The sequence below is a fragment of the Chlorocebus sabaeus genome, chromosome 1, assembly GCF_047675955.1.
Source record: "Chlorocebus sabaeus isolate Y175 chromosome 1, mChlSab1.0.hap1, whole genome shotgun sequence".
In the NCBI taxonomy this organism is placed as follows: Eukaryota; Metazoa; Chordata; class Mammalia; order Primates; family Cercopithecidae; genus Chlorocebus; species Chlorocebus sabaeus.
This window is the reverse complement of record NC_132904.1, coordinates 113,725,943-113,749,905: the sequence shown is the minus strand read 5'-3', so window position 1 is coordinate 113,749,905 and position 23,963 is coordinate 113,725,943. Positions and strand designations below refer to the sequence as shown.

At 53.7% G+C, this 23,963-nt stretch overlaps 1 protein-coding gene across 1 annotated transcript in view; it reads left to right on the top strand.

Moving 5' to 3' along the window:
- DSCAML1 (DS cell adhesion molecule like 1) overlaps positions 1-23,963 on the top strand; it is a 365,263-nt gene that overhangs the window by 277,647 nt on the left and 63,653 nt on the right. The window contains exons 9-11 of the mRNA XM_008021021.3: positions 10,454-10,732; positions 11,157-11,276; positions 12,184-12,360. Coding sequence (XP_008019212.3) covers positions 10,454-10,732; positions 11,157-11,276; positions 12,184-12,360 — 576 coding nt within the window. The remainder of the gene's footprint in view (positions 1-10,453; positions 10,733-11,156; positions 11,277-12,183; positions 12,361-23,963) is intronic.

Genomic DNA, 23,963 nt, shown 5'->3' with positions numbered 1-23,963 from the left:
GGTGCATGAGTGGGTCAGTTACAGACAGAGGAGGCAGGCCGCCTTCTGGGAGCGAGGCCAGGCCAGAGATGGGCTGCATGGGTCCTCTGCTCCCAGGAGCTCAGCGGGCCCACACAAGAGACCAGCAACAGGAGGCCAGGGTTGAGAGAGCACGCTTGGAGCCCTGACTCCCTGTGGGATACACAGTACACAGGCTGCTTCTACAGGACTGGGAACACCCTTCCACCTTCTAGTACTGCTTCAGGCCTGGAAAGTACTGGGTGGTGCTTAAAAGCCTCCTCCCTCAGGCCAGGCACAATAGCTCACACTTGTAATCCCAGCACTTTGGGAGGCCGAGGCGTGCGGATCACGAGGTCAGGAGTTTGAGACCAGCCTGACCAAGATGGTGAAACCCTGTCTCTACTAAAAATTCAAAAAATAGCCAGGTGTGGTGGCAGATGCCTGTAATCCCAGCTACCTGGGAGGCTGAGGCAGGATAATCGCTTGAACCTGGGAGATGGAGGTTGCAGTGAGCTGAGAGTGAGCCATGACACTCCAGCCTGGGCAACAAGAGTGAAACTATGTCAAAAAAAAAGCTTCCTCCCTCCTGGGCCCTTGGCACCCACCTGGGTGAGGTCTGCATTTCATGCCTGGTACTGGGTAGCCACTCACTAAGTCTGTGGATCAAATGAATGAGTGAATATAAACGAGCAAATACATGAGCATGTGAGTCAGTGATGATGTCTCCTTGGTTCTGGGGCTGTGAAGGTCTTCGAAGCCCCCAAGTATATTCTTTGGGACTGACAGACCTGGAGACTGTCTGGGTGGTGTGTGAGAGGAGCGTGGCCTGGTTGCTCGGGGGCCAGGCTGGGGAGGTGGATACCCCCAGGCTTGACTAAGGAGAAGCCAGTGAAAACCAGGCTGCAGGGGTTGGGCACCGAGTCAGCCATGGCTATGATGGCTAAAGAGCTTATGTCTCTTTGTGAAGAGCCAGGGTGGGCTCAGGCCTGGGGAGGATACGCAGACAGGTTGTCCTCCGCAGCCTGAGGTTCCAGGAGCATGAAGACCTCAGCCTGGGGCTCTGCCTGGGAGGAAGGGAGGTCTAGGAGTCTCCAGTCACCATCCTGGGCTATCACAGCAGGCTGTGATGGTTATAATGATCTGCCACTGTCACTGCGGCAGGCGCACTGTGCACCCCTCACGGTGCTCCATGCTCCACGTGCACTGCTGTCTTCGACCCCACAGCTGCCCACTCAGCTAAGGCAGGTAACATTTCCTCCCCAGGTTTGGGGGCAGAAAGTGGAGGCATAGAAAAGTTAAGTAAGGCCGGGCGTGGTGGCTCATGCCTGTAATCCCAACATTTTGGGAGGCCGAGGTGGGCGGATCACCTGAGGTCGGAAGTTTGAGTCCAGCCTGACCAACATGGAGAAACCCCGTTTCTACTAAAAATACAAAATTAGCAGAGCGTGGTGGCACATGCCTGTAATACCAGCTACTTGGGAGGCAGAGGCAAGAGAATCACTTGAACCTGGGAGGCAGAGGTTGCAGTGAGCTTAGATCGTGCCATTGCACTCCAGCCTGGGCAACAAGAGTGAAACTCCATCTCAAAAAAAAAAGAAAAGAAAAGTTAAGTAAATTGCCATCTGGTGTCAGAGTCTTTCCCAGGTCTGCATAACTCCAGAACCTGGGCTCCAACCGAGAATGGCCCTGAGCCAGGGAAAGGACAGGCTGGAGGGAGGACTGTTTGCTCCATGCCCTGCCTTAGGAATAAAGACAGAGCTTCTGGGACTGCCAGGGAGGGTGTGGAAGAGACAAGAGTCCTTGAGAACTCTGAGGGCCCTGTCACCATGGGGCTTCCCTCTCCTGAACATCTGTGTCACCCCAGGGCAGTGGGGAGGGGAAGCTGGGGAGAACCCCCTCTGTATCCCCAAGGGAAGAGAGGGAGGGATAGCGTTGACCAGGGGAGGAAAGCTAGCAGGAGGCCCATGGAAGGAAGAAAAAGAGAAGAGGGGTCCAGGCCTGGTAAGGGGCCCTGGCAGCGGGGGAGGGCCCTGGGGATGCCCTGACTACTGCTTTGCCCAAGACTGGAAGCGACATGGAACAGACACACTGTCGGCAGCAAGAGGGATACATGGGAAGAGGAAGCGTTTGTGGGGGACCCTCAAGCATGTGATAACACTGGGCATCCGGTGGAAGGGCCTGGTGGCCCCCGGAGGGACTGAACAGTGGCAGTGGAAGGCTGGGTGGGGACTTCTCCCCGAGCTCCTGCCATCAGTGCACAGGAGCCGAGTCACACGCCTCTTGTGTGCCCAACACCCATCACAGTGCCAGACAGTGTGTGCTTTGAACTGAAACCGAGACATTAGGCTGAGTTGGAGTGACTTACTAGGAAACCTCACTTTGAGCCCAGGAAAGTGGGCTCTCTTTTGTTGTTGTTGTTGTTGTTGTTGTTGTTGTTGTTGTTGTTGTTTCTTTCTTTTTTCCTTTTTTTTTTTTTAAACGGAGTCTTGCTCTGTCACCCAGATTGGAGTGCAGTGGCGTGATCTCGGCTCACTACAACCTCCTCCTCCTGGGTTCAAGCAATTCCCCTGTGTCAGGCTCCTGAGTAGCTGGGACTACAGGCCCACGCTACCACACCCAGCTAATTTTTGTATTTTTAATAGAGATGGGGTTTCACCATATTGGTCAGGCTGGTCTCGGACTCCTGACCTCAGATAATCTACCCACCTTGGCCTCCCAAAGAGCTGGGATTACAGGCATGAGCCACTGCTCCTGGCTAAAAGTGGACTCTCAAAGTCTATTTTGAGGACTTACTAGGAAACCTCACTGTGGCCATCTAAGGCCTGGGAGGAGAGAGGAGACCCTCACAGCCAAACACCTGTTTCCCTGCTGTCGCACAGGAGCCACGTCGAAGGGCATCCTGGCCACTTTCTCTGCCCAGCCCAGGGGCCTTGCCATGCCACCAGGGACCTCACAACCCCCAGGCCACATCCCCCCTCCCTGACATCTGGGACAAATCAGCTTGGTGGCTGTGTACACAGCTCAGCCTCCCTCCTTTAAGCAGCATCACAGGGCCGGGCCGCCTGTATCCATTTCCCCTACAAGCAGTGGACCGAGAGTTTACAGTGTAAACATCACATATTAAAACATCTAACCTTTGCTCCGCTCCCTTCACCCGCCCTCACTGGCGAGCATTTGGTCGGGTTTGTTGGCTTAAAAAAAAATAATAACAGGGCTGCAGCGGGCCTCAGAGGACTCGGAACATCCTGAAAGCTGCTTCTGCTCATCAATTATTCAGCCCTATTCAGGGAGTGATCAGTCCTAATGAATTGAATCTGATGCATTCCGTCTCAGCGACTCGCTGGGCCTGTTGTGATGGTGCTGAGCGACAGTGTCTCTGCAGCCCAGGGAGGGAAGGCGGGGGCGGGAGGGGTGTGTGTGTGTGTGTGTGTGTGTGTGTGTGATCCTAGAGGACAGAGTCCATGCCCTGGCTACGTGTGAATCCCCAGCACCCAGCATAAGCTGTGCATAGCAGGCATATGTGTATGTGTGTGTGTACACACGCTTGTATGCACACCTTCCCCCTTCCCCACCCTCAGGGTCTGAAAAATCCCAGAAATCCAGCCCTGAGAGGGATGTAGTCACCTATTTTCTCTCTAGACCAAGAAGCAGCATTGGTGTGAGGGGCTCTGGGACATGTCCCCACCACTCCAAAAGCTCGGGCCCCCTCATCCCCATTCTTTCCCTGACTCCCTCTCCCACCTCATTAGAATGCACTTTTGCAGAAGAACCATCAGAGCTGATTATGATCACACTGCTTGATTAGCGGATGCACTGTTCCAAGAACTACCCGAGGAGGGAGGTGGAGGAGGTGCCTGTGGGCATGTCAGGGGCCCTGACTTGCAGGGGGAGAAGGGTATGGACCTGGGGGCAGCTCTCCAGACCCCACTGCTGCTGCCCGACTAGGAAGTGCATCCCACCCAAGGTTCAGAGCAGAGAGCTAGAAAGTAGAAAAGGGCGAGTGGGGGGCAGGGACAGGGGGGACAGAGCACCGGAAATGTGAGATAAAATTGGAAGTCTCCCACCGCAGCTCTCTGCGAGGCCAAGGGTCAGTGGGCAGGGTGGGGCTGAAACCCAGGCTGCTCCATGAGCTGGAAAAACAACTGCTGACTCCATTCCTTCTGGGACTGCTTGCCTTCTAACGAATTTTTCAAACACTAAGCTAAAAACAGCAGCACATACTCAACATGCATGCACATGTGTGCAAGACCTGTGTGTGAGCACTCGTGTGTGTGCACCCTGGTACGTATTGCATGCACGTGCAGCAAATTAACACATTAGCCCATTCGCACTTGAGTGCACACACATATACATGCACGCCAGCAGTTACACATACGCAAGTGTGTTGACCACCAGGGCCCTCCCGTAAGGCAACATTCCTGAGCCCAAAAGGTTGTTGCAGGTGGTACCACATGAAATATTGCCCAAGGGAGTCTGCTGTGGCACAGCAAAGTGGGAGGAGCAGGGAGGAGGGAGGGTGGAGGGTGCTTTCGGGGCTGTGTGTGCCTTGACATATGTGACACTGGCTGGCAGTGGAGAGCCAGGCCGCAGGGGAGGCGGGTATTTGTCTCTGGTCATCCGGAGAGATCCTTGGCAGGATGCTAAGAGGAGAGCACGCAGACCAAACCTAGATGTGGTGACTTTAGGGCCCCCTGTAGCTGAAAAATAATGTAGCACAAAAGCACCTCTGGGCCTACAGGCTGAATGTTTAATTAACTAGGAAGGCAGGGCTACAACTGGGGCCCCTTGGCATTGGCTCCGTGAAGAAACATCTCCATTCCTACATCTGAGCCTCTGAGGGCTTCCTGAGCCAAAACAAGGCCAAGAGGTGCTTTCTGCCCATGCTCAGCAGGACCAGGACAGGGAGGTGGTGCCAGGCTCCTGTGGAGGACAAGTGGAAGAGGGACACACCCACCCACGCACAAACACCCTCTCTCCCAAATGCCCATGTTCCCTCCCTCCCTCCCTCCCTTGTTTTTGCCTAGCTGCTCAATGCTGAGCTTCAGCACTGCTCCATCCAGCCTCTGCCGTATGCCTGGGAGCATGTGCCAGAGACCCTCTCCCACCCTTACGAGTGGGTCGGGGGTTTCTATGATCATAAGCTTAAGGGAGAGTCAGCCACCTGGCCAAGTGCCTGCTACTGGTGAAGGTGGAGGTTTGGAAGGAACCTCACTGGGATCCACAGGAAAGGGGCACAACAGGCTTCCTAGGAGGAGATGGCCTGCATGCATGCCATTTGGGGGAGGAATACCAAGGAAGCCGCTACCAACAACCTTATTTCCTCAGCCAAGGGAGCCAGTAACAAAGGAGCAAGCAGTCTCCCGTGGGACAGACGGGGCTGGTGACGATGGTAGTGGTGATGAGGATAATGACCACAAATGTCATTTGTTCAGTGACATCTACTGTGCCTCCGCTAGATTCCAGGCACTATTTTAGGTTCTATGAATACAGCTATGCTCAAAATAGACAAAAATCCCTGCCATCAGGGAGTTTACATTCTAGTGAGGAAAGGGATCCTATGGCAAATACCCCAGAGATTTCTCCTGTCAAACAGGAGAGAGGCTGAGAGTGCCAAGGAGAAGGAGGTTTGCAAAGTCCAGTAAGGTGATCCGGGAAGGGCTTCCTGAGAAGAGAGGATTGTGTAAAAACTTAAGTCAGTTATCGTTATTCCTAAAATATATGGGACTTGTTTTAACTCGAAAATCAGTGTCTGACTTTAGAGATTAGTTGGTCCAACCGCTCCGTTTTGCAGATGAGAAAACTGAGGTAAGACAGGATGCTGATGAGGAGGTGCCTTTCCCACAGTCACTTGAATGGGTAGCAGAGTCCAGAACTGGGCATTTTGGGTTCCAGACATGGCTACTGCCCCATCTCCATGCTGCAAGGGCAGAGAAGCCCCGACTTCCCACAGCGCGCACTCTGCTAGCAGGTGCAGTAAATAAAAGGCTCCATCTCAGAGAGAGAGATGATGAGAGACACTATAAAATGTTTATGAGCTGGGCTGGGGGTCAGTACGCCTTCCTCTGTGCAGCACTCCCAAACAAGTGGCCATAAAAGCTTTATGGTGACTGGACACTGAATGGCCTGCCTCGACCACTGTGTCTTCTCAGCCACTCAGGCCTCTGCCTCTTCGCCATTGCAGCACCTTGCTAAAGATGACTGTGGCCAGAGCAGGGCTTCTGGAGAGAAAGCCCCATGGATGTGAGGCATTCATGCCCCCTACATCCAGCTGCCTGCTAGGGGACACGCTGGGACTTGGGGGCAGATCTATAGGCTGGACTCCACCGTAAAGAGGGCCCAGGTCATAACCGGGGTGCAGGTGGTCAGACCCCACCTCCAGGAGGATGGCTTTCCCAGAGGTGGAGATGTCCAGGCACACATGCGGCTGCTAGCCCTGAGCATTGGAGAGGGCGCCACTGACTCACAGGTCAGAAGGCAGCCCCATTTGGACAGCCTGTACGTATGGGGAGGAGTACATATGTACATATATGGAGGAGTCCCCCCTCTCTGCTTTGGAAACCGCACTCACAGCACTCCTAGTACTGAATGAGCTGGTGGAGGATCCAGGATCCCTGGGCTTTCTTCCCCCTCCAGGCCGCCTGGTGTGTGTATTGACCGGATGTGAGTGACTAGCCTGGAGCACTAGCCATGCATCACACCTGCCCATCCCCCAGAAGCAGGAGTGGAGGGGAGCGAGGAGCCTGCCTTGTTGGGAGGTCATCTGGCCATCTGCCTCCCAACAGCCCTCTGGGAGCACGGGGCCAGCACAACTGCATGTCTAACTCCCAGGATGGATGTTGGCTACTTCTTCTTCAGTGGCCTCTCCGAGCTGTTGATGTTATTCAGAAGACCAGAAGGAATGACAGCCCCTTGGCTCAGCCTCCTCTGTCTCCTTCACCCCATCTATTGTTTGCAAGCATGTGTGTCCTCTAACTCTCAGCTCAAATTCCACTCCTCCATGAAGCTGCAGTCACCCCCCCGGATGACATCGCCCTCTGCTCGGGCTCAGCATCTGCATATCCAGGCGGTCCTTGTCCAGTCATCTTTGGGGAAGTATCTTGCCTTCCCTAGTAAATGAGAAGCTCCCCGAGGCTCTCTCTGTAGCTGAAGTGTGTTTCTACTTTCCCCAGCCCACACCGAGCATAATGCCTTCACAGAGCAGCATTTCATAAATATTAGATGAATTAGTTAATTAATGAATTAACCTGCCTTAGTAACTTGCTCCATTATCTAAATTCCTCCTTACTGAGAGAGACAGTCTTCTCCTTGCCTGAACTAAACCTTCTCGCCTGATTTCACTGTCTCTATCCACTGGCTGTGGCCTCGATGGAAACGTGGTGTTCTGGCCGTCTCCACCCGGGCTTGGCCCTCCAGACTCCACAGCCCCTTAGCTTTCTCTCGGCTCTACAGAACCTTGAACCACCTTGCTTTGCCCACACATCCTGTTCTCCAGCCCCTCGTCACTGCTTCCACCCTCCCCTTGCTCATGTTCAAGAGTACACAGAGCTCTCAAATCACAGCAGCTTGTTTGGTGCTGTGACAGCAAGGGCCTGGCCCCTAGGAGGGACCAAGGGACTAAGGTTCCAGAACCGCAAAGCATCTCGAGGAGCAGCACAGAGCTCGCTCTTATTCTGGCTGAGCCCCCAACCTGTGCTTGCCGCACCCTCTGCCCCCTCGCAGGTGAACTTCTGAGGTGCAGGTGAACTTCTGAGGTCACCCTAGGAAATGATATTCAGACACATGTTCATTCGTTTCCTCACCCGACAAGCATTCATTGAGCACCTACCATTTGCTGGATGAATAAGTCCTAGTTATATAAGCACTTATACAGGGAGTTACCCCAGGGAGGGGTAATGCAGTTACCTTGACGGCCATGTGGTACGTGCCCTAATCCAGGTGTGGACCGAAGTCTGCAGGGCTGTGTGGAAGGAAGGTGGGCTTCACAGAAGAGGTAGCATTTGAGCAGGATCTGAAAGGATATAGGGGAGTTTCCCAGGAGGCCTTTGTGGGCAGGAGGACTTGGCCAGAACTGGTCCTTCTAGGCCTAAGGAAACAAACTGGGCAGCACATCTGGGTCTCTGCTACAATCCATCAGAAAGCCCAAGGGAGCTGGGAGGCCTAGATCTGACCGAGGCACACACACAAACTAGGAGGGCGGTCAGCAGAGGCCCAACAAGAGAAATCTCGGGGAGGTCTCAGGAATGGGCATTGGGCCATTGCTAGAGTCAGGGCCCAAGAGAAATCTATCTGAAGATGTCTAAGGCCCAATAAACCACTCAGAACACTGGGGGCAGAGTCCTAATCCAGGAAGAGAGGCAGCCAGAGACTGCGATGAGGTGGTCCGGGCCATGACCAGAACCCCGGAAAAGCTGGCTGGGATTTAGGTTCCAGGTGGATCTGGAATAAGGTGGATCAAAGCCAGCTGGTAGGTGAGGAGCCCATGTACTGGGGGATAAGAAGGACAGACGCCCAATGGTGTTCGCCCAGGCAGGCTGAGGTGTGTGGTTGTGGCATTCACGGCGTGCTGGTGGGAGCACAGGCTGGAGTGAGCGTGAGGTGGAAGATGACATTGGAAGGGTCAGCTGAGGGCCCTACTGAGGGTCACAGAGGCCACATCCCTCCTAAATATCACTTCCTGTGGACCTACAGCTCCTGATCAAGAACTCTCCCAGGATCCAAAGAGCTGCCTGGGTTTTTCTATGTCCACACCTGGCTGCTCCCTGCAGGCAGCTCCCTTCTGAGCCCTGAAAGTGCAGGGGTGCCCTGAGGGCGGAGGGCCATGCATCTGATGCCATCCATCCTTCCCCCCAGAGCCCATCCCCCACTGTGACCACTCTGTATGGGCCCAGGGTGGAGAGTAGCAGGTTTCCAGGGAGGGGTGGGGCTGGTGCCTGGGAGAAGGCTAGAGGACTGTGTGGCCTTGTAATTTAATTATTCGACTGCAGAAAGGAGATCTCATCTATTGGGTGCTCATCCTTGTTAAGCTAATTGTCTATCTCCTTCACTCTCTTCTCCCCCACTTGCTGGGGAAGTCGCTGCAGCCTAATTGAGTTATCATAAAGATAATGGCTGATACTCTAGCCAGAGCCGAGAAAGGAGGATCCATCTCACATCGACTCAGGCTCCAGACAGGCCCCCAAGGGGCTGAGACGTAGGCAGTGTTGGCAGGGGGGTGCAGGCTGCATTTCTAGCAGGAGGAAGGCTGGGTGGATGGTGCTTTGTCCAGAAGCATGTAACCAACTGGTTGTCCTGCAGAAGACAGGGCTTCCTCTCTGCTCTTTCCTGCCACCCAGGGAAGCTCACCTACAAGACAAAAAGATCTCTGGACCTGGTGTGGTGGCTCTTGCCTGTCAACCCAGCACTTTAGGATGTTGAGGTGGGAGAATCACTTGAGACCAGAAGTTTGAGGCCAGCCTGGCCAATATAATGACACCTGTCTCTTAAAAAAAATAAAAATAAAAATTAGCCAGACACAGTGGTGTGTACCTGCATCTCCAGCTACTTGAGAGGCTGAGATGGGAGGATCACTTGAGCCCAGGAGGTTGAGGCTGCAGTCAGCCATGTTCATGCCACTGTACTCCTGCCTAGGTGACAGAGCAAGACCTTGTCTCAAAAAAAAAAAAAGTGATCTCTTACCTGTTGTCTGGGCATGTCTGGGGCTTTCTCAGAGAGGCAACCAAGCCACATGGTGATGAGACGTGGACTTGGAGAGCAGACCAGGTTTTAAATCCCACGGGTATATCTTATGACCAGGGCAACCTAGAGCAATTTCTTTTCTGCTCTGAACCTGAGTTTTCTCATCTGTAAAATGGGGACATTATTGGCAGGAGGATCCGGTGAGATCATGTGTATAAAGCAACTGCACAGTGATGTGAGCTTCCACTAGCCTGTCCTAACACTCGATGACAATAGAGAGGGGTGAGGTGGCTGAGGACCCTGTGGGAGACCCAGAGTTCAGATGAGCAGCCGTAGGACATGCGTGGGGGACAGTCCCAGCACCGCGCTTCCTCTCTTGCCATCGGGCACCTCGCCTGTATCCCAGGCCCTCAGAGAACTGTGAGCTGCATCACTGGGATGAGAAGGTGGGTACAGGGGTGCCGAGGAGCAGCAGGGAAGCTGGAGGGAAAGGTGAGCAGAGGTCAGCAGGCATGAATCAAATTCCAGGACACATGGGAAGGTCAAAGTGAATCCAGGCCAGCCAAGGCCCTGAACAGAGACAGTGGATCCCAGCCTGGGCGGGCAGAGGGACAGGAGCTAGGCCCCATTAGGAGATCCTGCATGGACAGGAGAACGAGGCCCCAGTTCCCCGAGAAATCTCTGTTCAAGGCCCAACCCAGAGCCCCAGGTAAGGCAGCGTTGCCGGCCAGGGGAGGACGCACAGGGTCCCGACGGCAGCACCCCCTTGCCTTCCCAGTGCCCCCTCTGATCCAGCCCTTCGAGTTCCCACCCGCCTCCATCGGCCAGCTGCTCTACATTCCCTGTGTGGTGTCCTCGGGGGACATGCCCATCCGCATCACCTGGAGGAAGGACGGACAGGTGATCATCTCAGGCTCGGGCGTGACCATCGAGAGCAAGGAATTCATGAGCTCCCTGCAGATCTCTAGCGTCTCCCTCAAGCACAACGGCAACTACACATGCATCGCCAGCAACGCAGCCGCCACCGTGAGCCGGGAGCGCCAGCTCATTGTGCGCGGTGAGCAGGGACAGGCCAGCCTCGGGGGAGGGAGGAGCCAGCTCTGCTTGCTGCTACTGCAGTCTTTATGATTCCCTGTGATTCCAGTTCCAATCACAGGCTTATGGAAGGTGGGCTCCAGCAGGGCCCTTCAAGACGATCTTGGAGTCTAAACCTCTTATTTTCCAGGGCAGAAAACCGAAGCCCTGAGCAGAGAGACCCTTGCTCAGTTAGTCAGTGGCAAAGGCAGGATCGGAACTCAGAACTCACAACTCCCCACCCAGTACTCGACAAAAGCTCTCAGCATCTTGGGTTTCAGAAGCTGCCTGCTTCCAACTTTATAATAGCCCAGGCAGGGCTGACCTCAAACAGAAGGTGCTCTAAGCCCTAGGAGACCCATCAGAGACTGAAATGGTCTGTCTCCCTACCTTCCCTCTTTCTGCAGTGCCCCCTCGATTTGTGGTGCAACCCAACAACCAGGACGGCATCTACGGCAAAGCTGGTGTGCTCAACTGCTCGGTGGACGGCTACCCCCCGCCCAAGGTCATGTGGAAGCATGCAAAGGGTAAGCCCCTGGCCCAGCCAGAATCTCCAAGAAGGGCAGGGATGGGGAAAGGAGGATGCTTTGATGGGATTTGAACCTGTTCCCTGTAGGCAACTCCTAGCCCTGGGTAGGAGTCTTTGGGTCTGCACCCCAGCGGACCCCAGGCTACACCTCACCTGGAGTCATCCTCAGCCATCCCTGGGGGTCTGTGGACCAGGAACAGCCATCATGCTAACTCCATATTTCCTCTGGTCCCCCCAGACGTGACCTCTCCTCTCCCGCCTCTGCCCCAGAACTCAGTGTACACCTGCTTTCCCTACCCCACCCTGCCCTGGGGCCCCAGACCTGGAAGCCCCTGCTTCTCACCAGTCAACCTTTTCTGGGGTCAGGGTCCTTCTTGGAGCCCAATTTCATACCAAGGATGCCTTTGCTTTCTGACTAAGGCCCAATCCTAAACTGTATTCATGACGGACACTGGGGAATGGAGGGGCAGGGGGTGCCCACAAGGCCCCCTTGGAGGATGCTGGCCTCTCTCCCAGGCCTGGTTGCCTAAGACCAGACAACTGCCATTCAAAGACTCAATCGTCTCTCTACCTGCAGCCAACTGGCCCAAAGACAGCTCTTTCTTCCTCTCCAAGGAATTCACCCCCAAAGAAGCTCCATGCCAGTGTCAAAGTGGGCATTGAGCTGAGACTCCCAACCCAGTCTCCTTGAATCAGAGCTGGGGCAAGGCCCGTCTTCTGGGAGGCGGGGGGGTCCTTCCTGTTGTCCGCCAGGAGCTGTGTGGCCTCAGCACTTTGGGGATGGTTCAGCTCTGCTACAAAACAGCCCTCGATCTGCAAGAGCGAGGTGTCAGGGCCATTCCTGGGGCACTCTCAGTTTATGCCCAAGTACACATCCAGCCCTCCTAACAGCTGCCTCCTTCCAGGGAGCGGGAACCCCCAGCAGTACCACCCTGTGCCCCTCACTGGCCGCATCCAGATCCTGCCCAACAGCTCGCTGCTGATCCGCCACGTCCTAGAAGAGGACATCGGCTACTACCTCTGCCAGGCCAGCAACGGCGTAGGCACCGACATCAGCAAGTCCATGTTCCTCACAGTCAAGAGTGAGTCCTGCCCCCGCACAGACCCCCAGCACCCCCAAATCACAGCCAAGCCCCGGCTCTGCACTCTCCCTGCCTACTCTCTTGGTCTCCACTGTTTTATCTATAAAGGGGAGGAAGGAAGGCTTCCCAGTCAGAGGGGGGCTTGGGACCCTCAGATGGGGCATTCGAAAGCACTGTCATCTAAAACAGGGGCCTCACCCTGAAAGGCCCCAACTCACCCCCACCCTGGTCATAATAAGCTCGTGATTTGCTCTGCTGCAATATCATGTGGCATCCTATTTACTTTGGTCTGTAGATTGGCAATTCAATCTGAATAATCCTAGCAAACCATTTATTTTTGCTAGTTGATATACACTTGCTTGTGTACAACCTGTTTGTGGCTTAGAAAGGAAAATAGCATATACTCAATGTAGAAGAAGGGCCTATGGGTCAGAAAACCTGGGTTCCAATTCCAGATCAGCCTGATGAGCTGAGTGACCTTGGGAGAGTCACTTCCCCTCTCTGTGCTCCAGTTTCCTCACCTGTGCGAGGGTTCTCTTCCCAGCCCACTGATCTCACAGAATTGCTGTGAGTTCTGCAGGAACTGATCATGGAAAGAGGAAGCTGCTTTGGAAAAGCCCAAGGACCAATGCAGCTCATTACAACTCGGTGCTGTACCCACGGCTTCTAAATCCCCCCACCCAGAGCAGGCCTTAGAAGTACACTGCTTATTTGCTGTCCCAGGATGTTCTTAAGTCTCATACAGACATCCCTACTGGGTGAGCTTCTTGCTTTACACTGCAGGGGTCTGCATAATGGGTCCCTGGGAATCACATCAGAAGGGCCATGTCCATCTGGCCCCATGTCAAGATATGGCTATAAGGGCCTGAGTGTTAGTGTCTGACCCGGCCAAGTATGAATCTGGGAGCCAGGACTTAATGCCTTGGGACCTTGATGAGCGTACTTGGCCTTGTGCTACTTCATTTTCCTGATCTACACCATGGGCAGGGGGCGGGACTCGTAATAGGGCCTCACCTGTTACGTTTCATGTCAAGAGCGAGTCAGATGGTGTAAGTGAAGCAACCGGTATGGTAAGTGGCCGGCAAAGATTTCATGGCTTGGCCAGCTTTGTTATCTGTAGCGGCAGTCCCTCCAGGGTGTGGGTGGGAAAGCCGGCTGACGGCAGAGGCCCGCGTGTGGTCTGCCCAGCCTCTCCCCAGAGTGCCCACCTTTAAGAATCATAGCTTCTTTATCACTTGCCAAAGCCCGCGTTCAGCTCAGCACAAGACAGGGAAGCCCCAGCGATCGATGCTCAGGGAGCTCCGAGCCGGAATCCCCGCCCTGGGGAGCTGCTTCCCTCACACTATCAAAAAGCACTTTGTCCTTAATAAAACCAGGCAATCAATCTACATCCCTCAGCTTGGGAGAGCTTGGCTAATTCTGGCTGCGCGAGGCGGGGGAAGAGCAGGCACCTCTGCAACCCTCCTCATCTCCCAAACTCATAATGCTTTTTGCTGTGGTTGTTCTTTGCCTTTTCCTTCAAGTTGGGGGATTCCGCTGAGCCGCCAGCTCTGTGGCAGGTGGTTGCTCCATGGAGACGCAGGGGTCACGGGTGCCGGAGGACACAGTGGTCAGGAGCTGGGCTGTGTGTGAGGAGACCCCGCGTGCCTCAGGCGGTCGCTGATGCCCTGTGCCCCCGAGCGAACCACCTCCCCTGGCGGGCCTGCACTTTTTCTATGCCATCCTCACGTTGCAACCCAGCAGCAGCTGCAAAGCGCTCTGAGAAGTTCAGAAGGAGCACATTTGGTGAATCCAGGGCCACCTCCTGAACACATGCTGCACAAAACCTCACGCACCAGACACGCGCTGGGGCTCACCTGTGGGGCCCCGTCTTCCCCAGGGAATGGCAGGAGTTTCCTACTATGCCAGTCACTGCTGGGCAGAACCTGGACCTGGCTTCCTCCTTCCTTTCCTCCCCCATGTCCTCATCTGCAGGCCTTGGTGGGCTCCTTCACTTCTCTCCTGGTAGGGCCGACGACACGCCTTTCTTACAGCTGCTGTCTCTCCACATCTAGGGGTCATGTCATCCCACTCAGGGCACCTCCGATCACCCGCAGCAGCTCTCAGCACCCACTCATGGCTCCTGGTGGCCCTCAGACGGGCTGCTCTCCAGCCTCACCACGCACACACGCCCTCTGATACATCCTCCGTTTCTCACACCCTTCCTGTCACAAATGACCCTTCCCATTCTGGCCCCACTCTCCCCAGTGACCTGCCCCAGCCATCCTAGAGGCCCTCATGCCACCCAGAAGGGGAGGGGCACCCAGGAGGGGAAGAGGCAGGGCCAAGGACGTTGGAGGCTGCAGGGCAGCGGTCATGGAGGCTGCCAGGGTCAGAGCCCCTGTCTGGGGTTGGAGGGGCTGACTGTCTTTGTGTAGCAGCCTGCATGATTCTGCGCTGTATCTGGCTGCCGGAGGATGCTCCTGTGACAATGCAACACTGTCGGGGGGGTGGCAGTGGGCACTGGGTGGACCGCTGGTGTGCCTGGCCTTCTTTGGAACACTTGTTCTGCCTCCTGCTGCTTTGAGGCAGGTGCCTGTTCCAAGTAACCCGCCCCAGCTTCTGCCCTGCACAGCCTCTCTCCTTGCCTGCTCTTTTCTTTCCCTCCTTTCCTTTTCCTCAACCTGATAGCAATTCTCCCACTCCCCCATTCTGATTTCAGTTTAAAGGACACAGGTAGGTAGAACCTTCAGGACCCGGTCACCCATGCCCTCAGCAGGGGAAACCACTCCTCGTCATCCCTCTGTCCATCTCAAACGCCCACACCATCGCCTACTTGCAGAGCCAGCCACAGAAAGATCTACCATTTGCAACGCCAATTTCAAGGTTTGCCTCAATGCCCCTAACACACTCGGGAAAGTTTTGACCCAAAATAACTTTACCGTTCCAGACCTCACACTTTTATGAACTCTCGGAAAGCAAACTGATCTTAATCCCCACTTTGCCCAAGCAGAAGGAAGAAAATAAATCTATCAAAGGGACCATAACAGCAGAGAAAGCCTCCAAGTGTCGGATCGGACGTTTGTGGTTGGCTTCTGTTGGGGAGTGTCTATACCATTGATCCCTGCAGCTTCCAGAGATAACTCAGCACTCACTTAATGGTGCTCCCTGAGCACTCACTAAATAGATCAATAAAGCGTGGTGATTAAAAACACGGACTTTAGAGCCAGACAGCCCTAGGTTCAAAGCCCAGCTCTGCCACCGGATAGCTGTGGGGTCCAGGACAACAATCTGTCAGCCCTAGTGTCCTCCCCTGTAAGTCTGGAACTACTGTGTAGTACTTTGTGCATTGGTGAGGTCTAAATGAGACCATGCACTTACAGGAATGAATACAGTATTTGGCACAAAATACACATTCGATAATTAGCAGTCATTAGTTTTAGGTGCTAGAAACCTGGCGATGAGTCAGACAGAGCTGCCGTTCTCAGAGAATTTAGAATCTTGAAGAGGAAATAGACAGACACCCAAAACAACTATGATACACAAAATGATAAATACCTTAAAAAGCTACAAGCAAGGTGATACAGAAAGAATCTGAGACAGAGTCATCAATTTTAACTCTGGGGGTGAAGAAGCAGGTGTCAAGAAAAGCTTCACAAAAGCAATAGTCTCTAATTAGGGCTTGAAGGTTGAGAAGGATTTGGACAAGGGCCAGCAGGGATGGAGGTCATGCCCTTCCAGGGATGCAGAAACAGCACGGTGTGGAGACAGGAAGGCCTGTGAATGTCCTATGTTGAGGGAACTCAAGGTGTCTGGCAGAGAGTGATGGGGAGAATGTTTTAGAAAGCTAAATGTTTTCTATCTATGTAGAGTTGACGCTTGACACTAAGCTCCAAATAAGAGTTCCAGGGGTCCAAAGGTCTGGATGGGAGTCGGAATTCCCAAGCTAGTTCTTGGAAAACTGCTATGCAGAACCCTTTTCAGGATCGCAGGGAGCTAAGGGTTTATTAGAGCAGGCAAGTGGTTTTCCAAGTCCCTGGACATCTTTGATGGCAGCCAACCAGGCCCAAGTGGTCCCCACTCCTCCCTGGGTCTTGGTGTGGGTTGAACTCACGAGTGCATGAGCATACAGTCCAGCATTGCCGCCTGCATGTACAGCACTTTACAGTTTACAAAGTTGTTCCCATACCTTGCTTGTGAAGTTGGTAGGCATTAGCTCCTTCTCAGAGAGTGTCAGAGATTTAGATCAAGGTGATTGGGTTAAGTATAGTCCCAGCTGAGGCCAGAACTTACTTCTGTGGACTGATGGTTTGATAGAAGGAACACAGACAGAGTAAAAAGGCTGGGTGCTAGTCCTGGCTCAGACCCACTGGCTCTGCATCCGTGAGCTGTCCCTTCCTTTCTCTGGGCCTGTTTCCTCGTCCATACAGTGAGAGGCCTGAATTAAGATCTAGTCACTAGATGACCCCAGTTCCCTTCCAGCTCAGACTAGCTATGACTCTAGCAGCATGAGCAGTCTTTTCAAGGCACCAGACCACCTCCCAGAACTTGGTTGAAAATAAATGTAATTAACAGAATAAAATACCATGTCCACAGAACTGCCTTTTATCTCCCTTTTAAAATATATTTTTTAAAAAAGGAAGCGAGATAATGACCAAAAGGAGGGGGAAGTAATTCCCCCTTCAACTGACACACGGGGAAAAAATAAAGCATCTTCAAAGAGAATTCTTCAACGAGAGGCAGGTACAAAGCCAAGCTGCCTAGTCCCAGGCAGAAGGAGGCTGGCTGTGTTTTGAGGCAGCCATCGCGTGGCAGTGCCCTCCCGGGACTCGGCCATCCTCTTGTCCAGCAGGTGACCTTATTAGACAGGTCTCGTTGGACCTCCCAGACTCTTCCACTCTGTGAAGGCACCAGTGATTGGGTTCTAGACAAAGCCCATAGCCAATTAAATCCATAAGGGCTCTTTGTTTGGTTTGAGTTTTGATTTATTTGTTTAGCAAAATGTCAGACCAATTAAAGTGAGCTCCAAGTGCCCTCAGCGAGCATACACCCAGCTGCACAGCCACAACATCAGGAGAGGGGAGCTTGGGGCCAAACTCCCATGGGGACTTGAGAAATGGAGGGGGCAGGCCTAGCAAAGGAAGCCCTTGGGCCTCTGTGGACCAGGTCGCCCACCCTGGTTGGCCACTGGGACTGAGGTCAGGATGCAAAACTTTGGAAAAGTGCGTCTGGTGATCCAAGATGGTCCTCATTTCAAATTTGCCCAAAGGAAATTCCTTCTTGTCAAACAGAAGGAGCACCTCCCTGAGACCTGGGGGACTGGGGCCCTGCCCCTTCCACAGGGCAAGGAGTCTATAAGCCCAAGGAAATGGCTGCTCAGAGCCCACAAATCCCTTTCTAGATCACAGTCCAGGCACTCAGGGAATTCCCTGCCTGCATGCCCCCAGCCTGCTTCCAAGACCTCCCAAGGCCTCCTCCACAGACTGTCCTGCCATGGATGGGCACTGCCTCTGCCGTGACCCCTAGAGTTAAGGGACGGCTGTTGGCAGAGCATGTAAGTGGAGCCTGGGCACATGGATTGGGTGTCCACACACTATACTCACAAGGGCCCTTTCAGCACAGATGACAAACTGAGGCACCAGAGAGGGCAAACAACTGGCCCAAGATATTCCTGTGTGTTCCCTGGTGGTGGGTCCTGTCTCGTCACAGACTGAAGCTCCTTGGGGGCTGGGTCTGGTCTTCCCCTCCCTGGGTGGGAACTCTCACTCCTGGCACCCCACTCAGCACGGGCCTCTGCCCACTCTGGAGTCTGCACTGGGGACTGACTGGCTGACTGACCTCTAGCCCACAGGCCTAGTCCAATCCCATCTGGGCTCACAGGTCACCCCCTCTGCTCTTCCCTTCTCCCCTTATGAGTCCCCCTGATTGGGCAAGGGGTGGATGGTATAGACTCTCTGCTGGATCTGAAAGTAGCAGGGGGAGGAAGCAGGATAGCTTCCTGCTGGCCTGGGCCTGATGCTTGGCCATGCCACAGCTGTGGGATTTGGGGACCATCACCTGCTCTCTCCAGCCAGGAAATAATCATAGTCGGCCTCACCTGCCCAGCCTCCAGGCAACAGAAAGGGTCCCTCCCTGGCTCATGCCAAGCTAGGGAGTCCCCTCTGGAGACCTGGGGACCAGTGCCCACCCCCACCTCCACCGCCGCTGAAGGGAGGGAGGGGAGGAAGAGAGAATGAGTCATTGTGATGATTTCCATGGCAATGATCATCCAGCTGGCTCTTTGGCCTCAATGATTTTGAAACTTCACAGAATAAGGAGCAACACTTTGACTCCTGCTTCATTAAGCAGAAGCAAGGAGAGAGGCTGGACACGTCCTCTCACCAGGCCAGGCTCCCCGCTGTGGCCCCCATTCTCAGAGGAGCAAGGAGTCAGCAAACCTCCTTGAGCCCTCGCCAGGAAGTCTGCAGCCCTGAGCCGGCTGCAGGCTCTCCCAACCCTCTGCAGAGCCCAGGGAGGCCAAAACAAATGGTTCATTGAGGGGACAGAAAGGTTCTGACCCTGGTTCATGTCCCAGGGTTCCTCGCTATGCCCTGGGTAAACTGGACACAGTCCTTCTCGCAGGGACTCAGTTTGCTCCTCTGTTCAGAGGGGTCACCATCCTCCTGTCCCTTTCCCTCACCCACTAAGGCATGACTAGAGCTCAACAAGTGGGTTGCGTTCTGTTGTGCCAGTGGAGACTCGAAGGCATGTGTCGCCAGTTCGAGGCCCCAGCATTCAGAAGCTGTAGCCTTTTTGGGGGAGCTATAGGAAAGATGAAGATAAGCCTGAACCAACGAAAAGAAAAGTGGGAGATCTTACTGACCTCCCAATGTGAACAGTATCATTGGAACAATCACATCACATCCTAAACCTAACCCCAAAGCGGACGTTTGTACAAGAGTTTCAAGGTCGAATAGAACAGTCTCCATGTGGAACAATCTCCGTCCTCGCCCTGGTCCCCTGACAAGCAAGGAGGTTTTATTAAAGGGATAGGAGGGATGAACCTGCCCATGCATCCTCCAGTTCCAATTTAAAAGTGCTTGTCCCTAAGGATCTCATCTGGGCTCTTACCTCCTTCTTAGAGGCCTTAGCCAGTGGTGGCAAAAAGCACATCACCACCACTTCACTCTTATCCCTGCAGTCCCCATGACCACAGTGCTGAAGAGTTTCCAGATGAATCTGAGCTCCAAGGTATCATAAAGGGCGAGACCAGATTAATCACAAAACTGTTTGCATCCTATATGTCAGTCAAGGTGAAGGTGCCAGCAAACGCTCCGCGATGAAAGAGAGTCAAGGTTATCATGAGGTGGCTCAATTTAATAGATAAGAAAATGCAGGCAGGCACAGGGCTTAGCAGTGCCTCCAAACCCTGCCCTAAGTGGGCAGCCCAGAATTGCGCCCCCAGTTACAGGTGAAGCCCCTCTGAATGGCGGGGCCACGATAAATTGTTGGATCAGCCAAGCAATAACCAGGTGCTTCCTGAGCAACCCTTGGGTGTCCAGCCTGGTGACAAAGACTGATAGAGAGAAAGGTGAGATTGAAGCACCATCCCTGCCCTCCAGGAAAGTACAGACTCATTAGGAAGCTGGAACTGACCTCCGGGAAACAAGACAAGATCACGTGCTAAAATGTTCGGCACTAGAAGTGTGATGTGAAGTTACAGAAGGAAAAACCCGAGGTGGACAGACGTGGTCAGATGGAGCTTCCCGGAGGGATGGGCTTGAGTTGGGTTTGGAAGGGCAAAGGAAGAAAGGAGGAATCCGGGTGGAAGGAGGAGCATGAGCAAAGACCCTGGGGGCAGGAAGCCCGGGCAGGCAGTGAGGCGCACACCTGACCAGAGGGTGGCTGCTGGAGACTAGATGAATGGGAAGTATGGTTCTGAAGTCTGGACATGATGCACTAGATGATAGGAATGATATTAAGATCTTCAGCATGGAATGGAGAGAAAATGGAACTCTAAGAGTCACTCTGAAGGAACAGATACCAGGCCTTGATGAGGGCTCCAGGCTGAGAGATGAGGATGATGGCCCCACCAATAGAAATGGAGCACATGAGAATGGAGGGGTGACATGTTCACTGTGACCATGTCAAAGCAGCGGTGACACGGGGTGCCTTGAGCAGCCACATGCTGGCTGACACTCTGCCAGGATCCTCCCTAGAGCCGTGTGCTAGACCAGACAAGCCTAAGGCTCCCACCCTGCTAAAGTGACTCATGACTTGTGTGACTGGCAGGTGTCCTGTCCTGAGCCAGAAAGCAATTGAGACTGGGAGCTGAGTGCAGATTCACCTAGAAGCCTGAGCCCCCACCCGCCCCTCCCTGCCTAGTCCTCTGGGCCTCTCAATCCACAGAGACTTGAGACATCGGAGAATTCGATTCTAAAGAGCATCTTCTCCTGTCTGTGTTTGCTCACGTCCCGGCCCTGGCACTGTTCATCCATTTCACAGCAAAGAGCTTGAGCCAGGTGCTGGGGAGGATATCGGGGGCAAGACGGGCATGGTCTTTGCACACTCCTGCACCTGCCTGCCTACCGCCAGCTGGGGCTTTGGGGCTGGGAGCATAACAGGGGGTGTACTCCCCATAGAGCAGGGAATGTGAAGCCCATACAACCTGGTACCTAGGAAGCCCCCCTACCCTGTCGCAGCTCCATGGGGCAGAGGCTTGGCTACCATCCCTAGGCACTCTGCACTGAGAAGGTCTCATCACACACTGGATCCCTGCATTAGCTTCCAGTGGCTGCTGTCACAAAGTACCACAAGCAGCATGGCCTGAAACAACAGGAGCTTATTCTGTCACAGTTCTGGGAGGCTGGGACTCTGACATCCAGGTGTCGGCAGGCCCATGTGCTCTTGAAAGGGAAGGAGGCTTCTTTGCCTCTTCTGGTGGTTGCCAGCAGTCCTCGATGTTCCCTGCACGGTAGACACATCACTCCAATCTCTGTCTCCATCGCCACATGGCCTTCTCTTCCTGTGGCTTCACATCCTCTTCCCTCTGTGTGGGTCTCTTCTCTTCTTAGGAGGACATCAGTCATGTTGGATTAAGGGCTCGCCTTACTCTGATATGACCTCATCTTAACTTACATCTTGATTGCATCTGCAAAGACCTTATTTCCAAGTAAGCTCCCGTTCACAGGTAGCGGGGGTGAGGACTTCAGCATATCTATTTGGGGACACAGTTCAACCCACAACAATCCCATGCCCAGCCAGTGATCTGTGATTGATAACTCCATGCTTTCAAACATCTGGAAACCGACATGCTCTCCTTCCCCGTATCCTACAACTGCCACTGTCTGAATGAAAAACAGTTTCCTAGCCAAAAAAAAAATCCCCCTAGGTCAAGTCTAAAAGCCCAACACTCCTGTGCTCAAAATCTTAGGGCAGGGTTCAGTAAACCGGGTCTCAGATCTGGCCAGTGGTCTATGTAACTGGAAACCAGCCACACGCATTCTTTATGTTGTGTTGTCTGTGGCTGCTTACAGGTACAGCAACAGAGTTGAGTCCTTGCAGTGGAGACCTATGGCCCACAAAGCCTAAAATATTTACTTCAGGCCCTTTACAGCTCTAGGGCATTCACAGCAATGACCCGGAAGTACCTTCCAAGTGATCAAAGGAAGATGCCATGTCCTTCTGTTTCTGAAAGGATTCTGATGTTCAGAGTCATTTCTCTCATGTCTAAAATGGAAATAAAAAATACTACCCATATCTTAGGGCTGTGTTTGGAGAAGGGAGGGTTAATGAGATAATTCATGTAGAGCATTATCCATGGTACATGCACATAATAAGCTTTCAATAAATGTTAGCTATTATTATTACTATCATCTTTCCAACATTCTCAGGAAAGTAGAGGACCAGGCCAGACACAGTGGCTCATACCTGTAATCCCACCATTCTGGGAGGCAGAGGAGAGAGAATTGCTTGAGCCCAGGAGTTCAAGACTAGCCTGGACCGTCAGCCAAAAATACAAAAATTAACCAGGCACGGTGGCACACACCTATAGTCCCAGCTACTGAGGAGGCTGAGGCAGGAGGATCGCTTGGACCTGGGAGACTGAGCCTGCAGTGAGCCATCATCATGCCACTGCACTCCAGCCTGGGTGACAAAGTGAGATCCTGTCTCAAAAAAATAAATAAGAAGTAGAGGACCAGGCCCGGCACAGTGGCTCACACCTGTAATCCCAGCACTTTTGGAGGTCGAGGTGGGCAGATCACGAGGTCAGGAGATCAAGACCATCCTGGCTAACATGGTGAAACCCCATCTCTACTAAAATACAAAAAATTAGCTGGGCGTGGTGGTGCGCCCCTGTAGTCCCAGCTACTAAGGAGGCTGAGGCAGGAGAATCACTTGAACCTGGGAGGTGAAGGTTGCAGTGAGCCAAGATCGTGCCACTGCACTCCAGCCTGGCGACAGAGCAAGACTGTCTCCAAAAAAAAAAAAAAAAAAAAGAGGACCAGAGGGAGGGGGAGAACTGGGTCCCCGTCTTCATTTGAGAACACTCCCCGTCCTGCGCTTCTACTCTCTAGCAAGGAGCCAAGAGAAGAGGTGACTGGCTCCATTTTAAAGCTGGACAAAGTAAGGCCTGACGAGTTCGAGGGCCTCAACTGGACCCTCAGTGCAGCAGAAACAGCTCTGCAGTCCAAGTCCCCAATCATTCTCTGTGACTCTCCCCCTACCCCTTGCACACACACTGTTTGGGCCAGTTCTGCTCCCTGTGTTCTGCTGTGTACTGGAGCAGTGGACAGCCAGGGTCCCATGGGCCCCAGCTCCCCCGGCACCTCCCCACTGGCTCTCGGCGCTGAGGCTGATTGCTTCCGTGCAATCTGAATTAATCTCGTGCTTCAGGTGGAGCTTGGCTAATCAGGGGAGACAAGAAGCCGAAGTGGGTACAATCAAATTAACAACGCCATGGCCCTGGCTCTTTAAGAAGGGAAAAACAAAGCAGGCACCAGAAGGCACCCCCTCCCCACTCCACCCCCAGCCTTTCCCAGGGGAGGCCTGGAGATGCCGCTGCTGCTGTCGAAGGCTGAGCGAAGCGCTGCTCCTACCCGCCCCGCTGCCGACCACCCCGCGCGCCAACAATGCCCCTTTGTGGCAGCTTATCTCACACCGCCAAACAGTGCTGCAGCTCTTGTCAGGAGCTTGTTAACAAGGAGCAGCGACACAAGGCTTTGGGGGTAGAAGGGGAGTGGGGTGGGTTGGGGAAAAGGAGGGGCCCCCTCACCTCTCAGGGGTGCATGTAATCCTTTCAGAAACAAAAGGAGATGACAGCCTCTGAATACAGGGGCTCCAGGCTCCCTGCTCCCTGACAAGGTGGATTCACAGAGCCCTTGAGAGGCTTCAGGGCACCTGCTGTCCCTTGGAAAAGCCTCTCCCAGAAGGCAAAGAAGAGGACATCCAAGAAGGCCTTTCATCATCCCCAAAGCATCATTTTTGGCGAAAAGCTCTATGAGAGTACCGGAGAGATTTCAGTTAGACTTTCAGAAGGACTTCCCGACAAAGTCAAGTCCCTTCCTGATGAAGAACACCCTAAGTTTGCTGCCCTTCTTCCAATCCTGTTCCCTCTGGGATTGTCCTGCCAGAGGCAGCTGCTG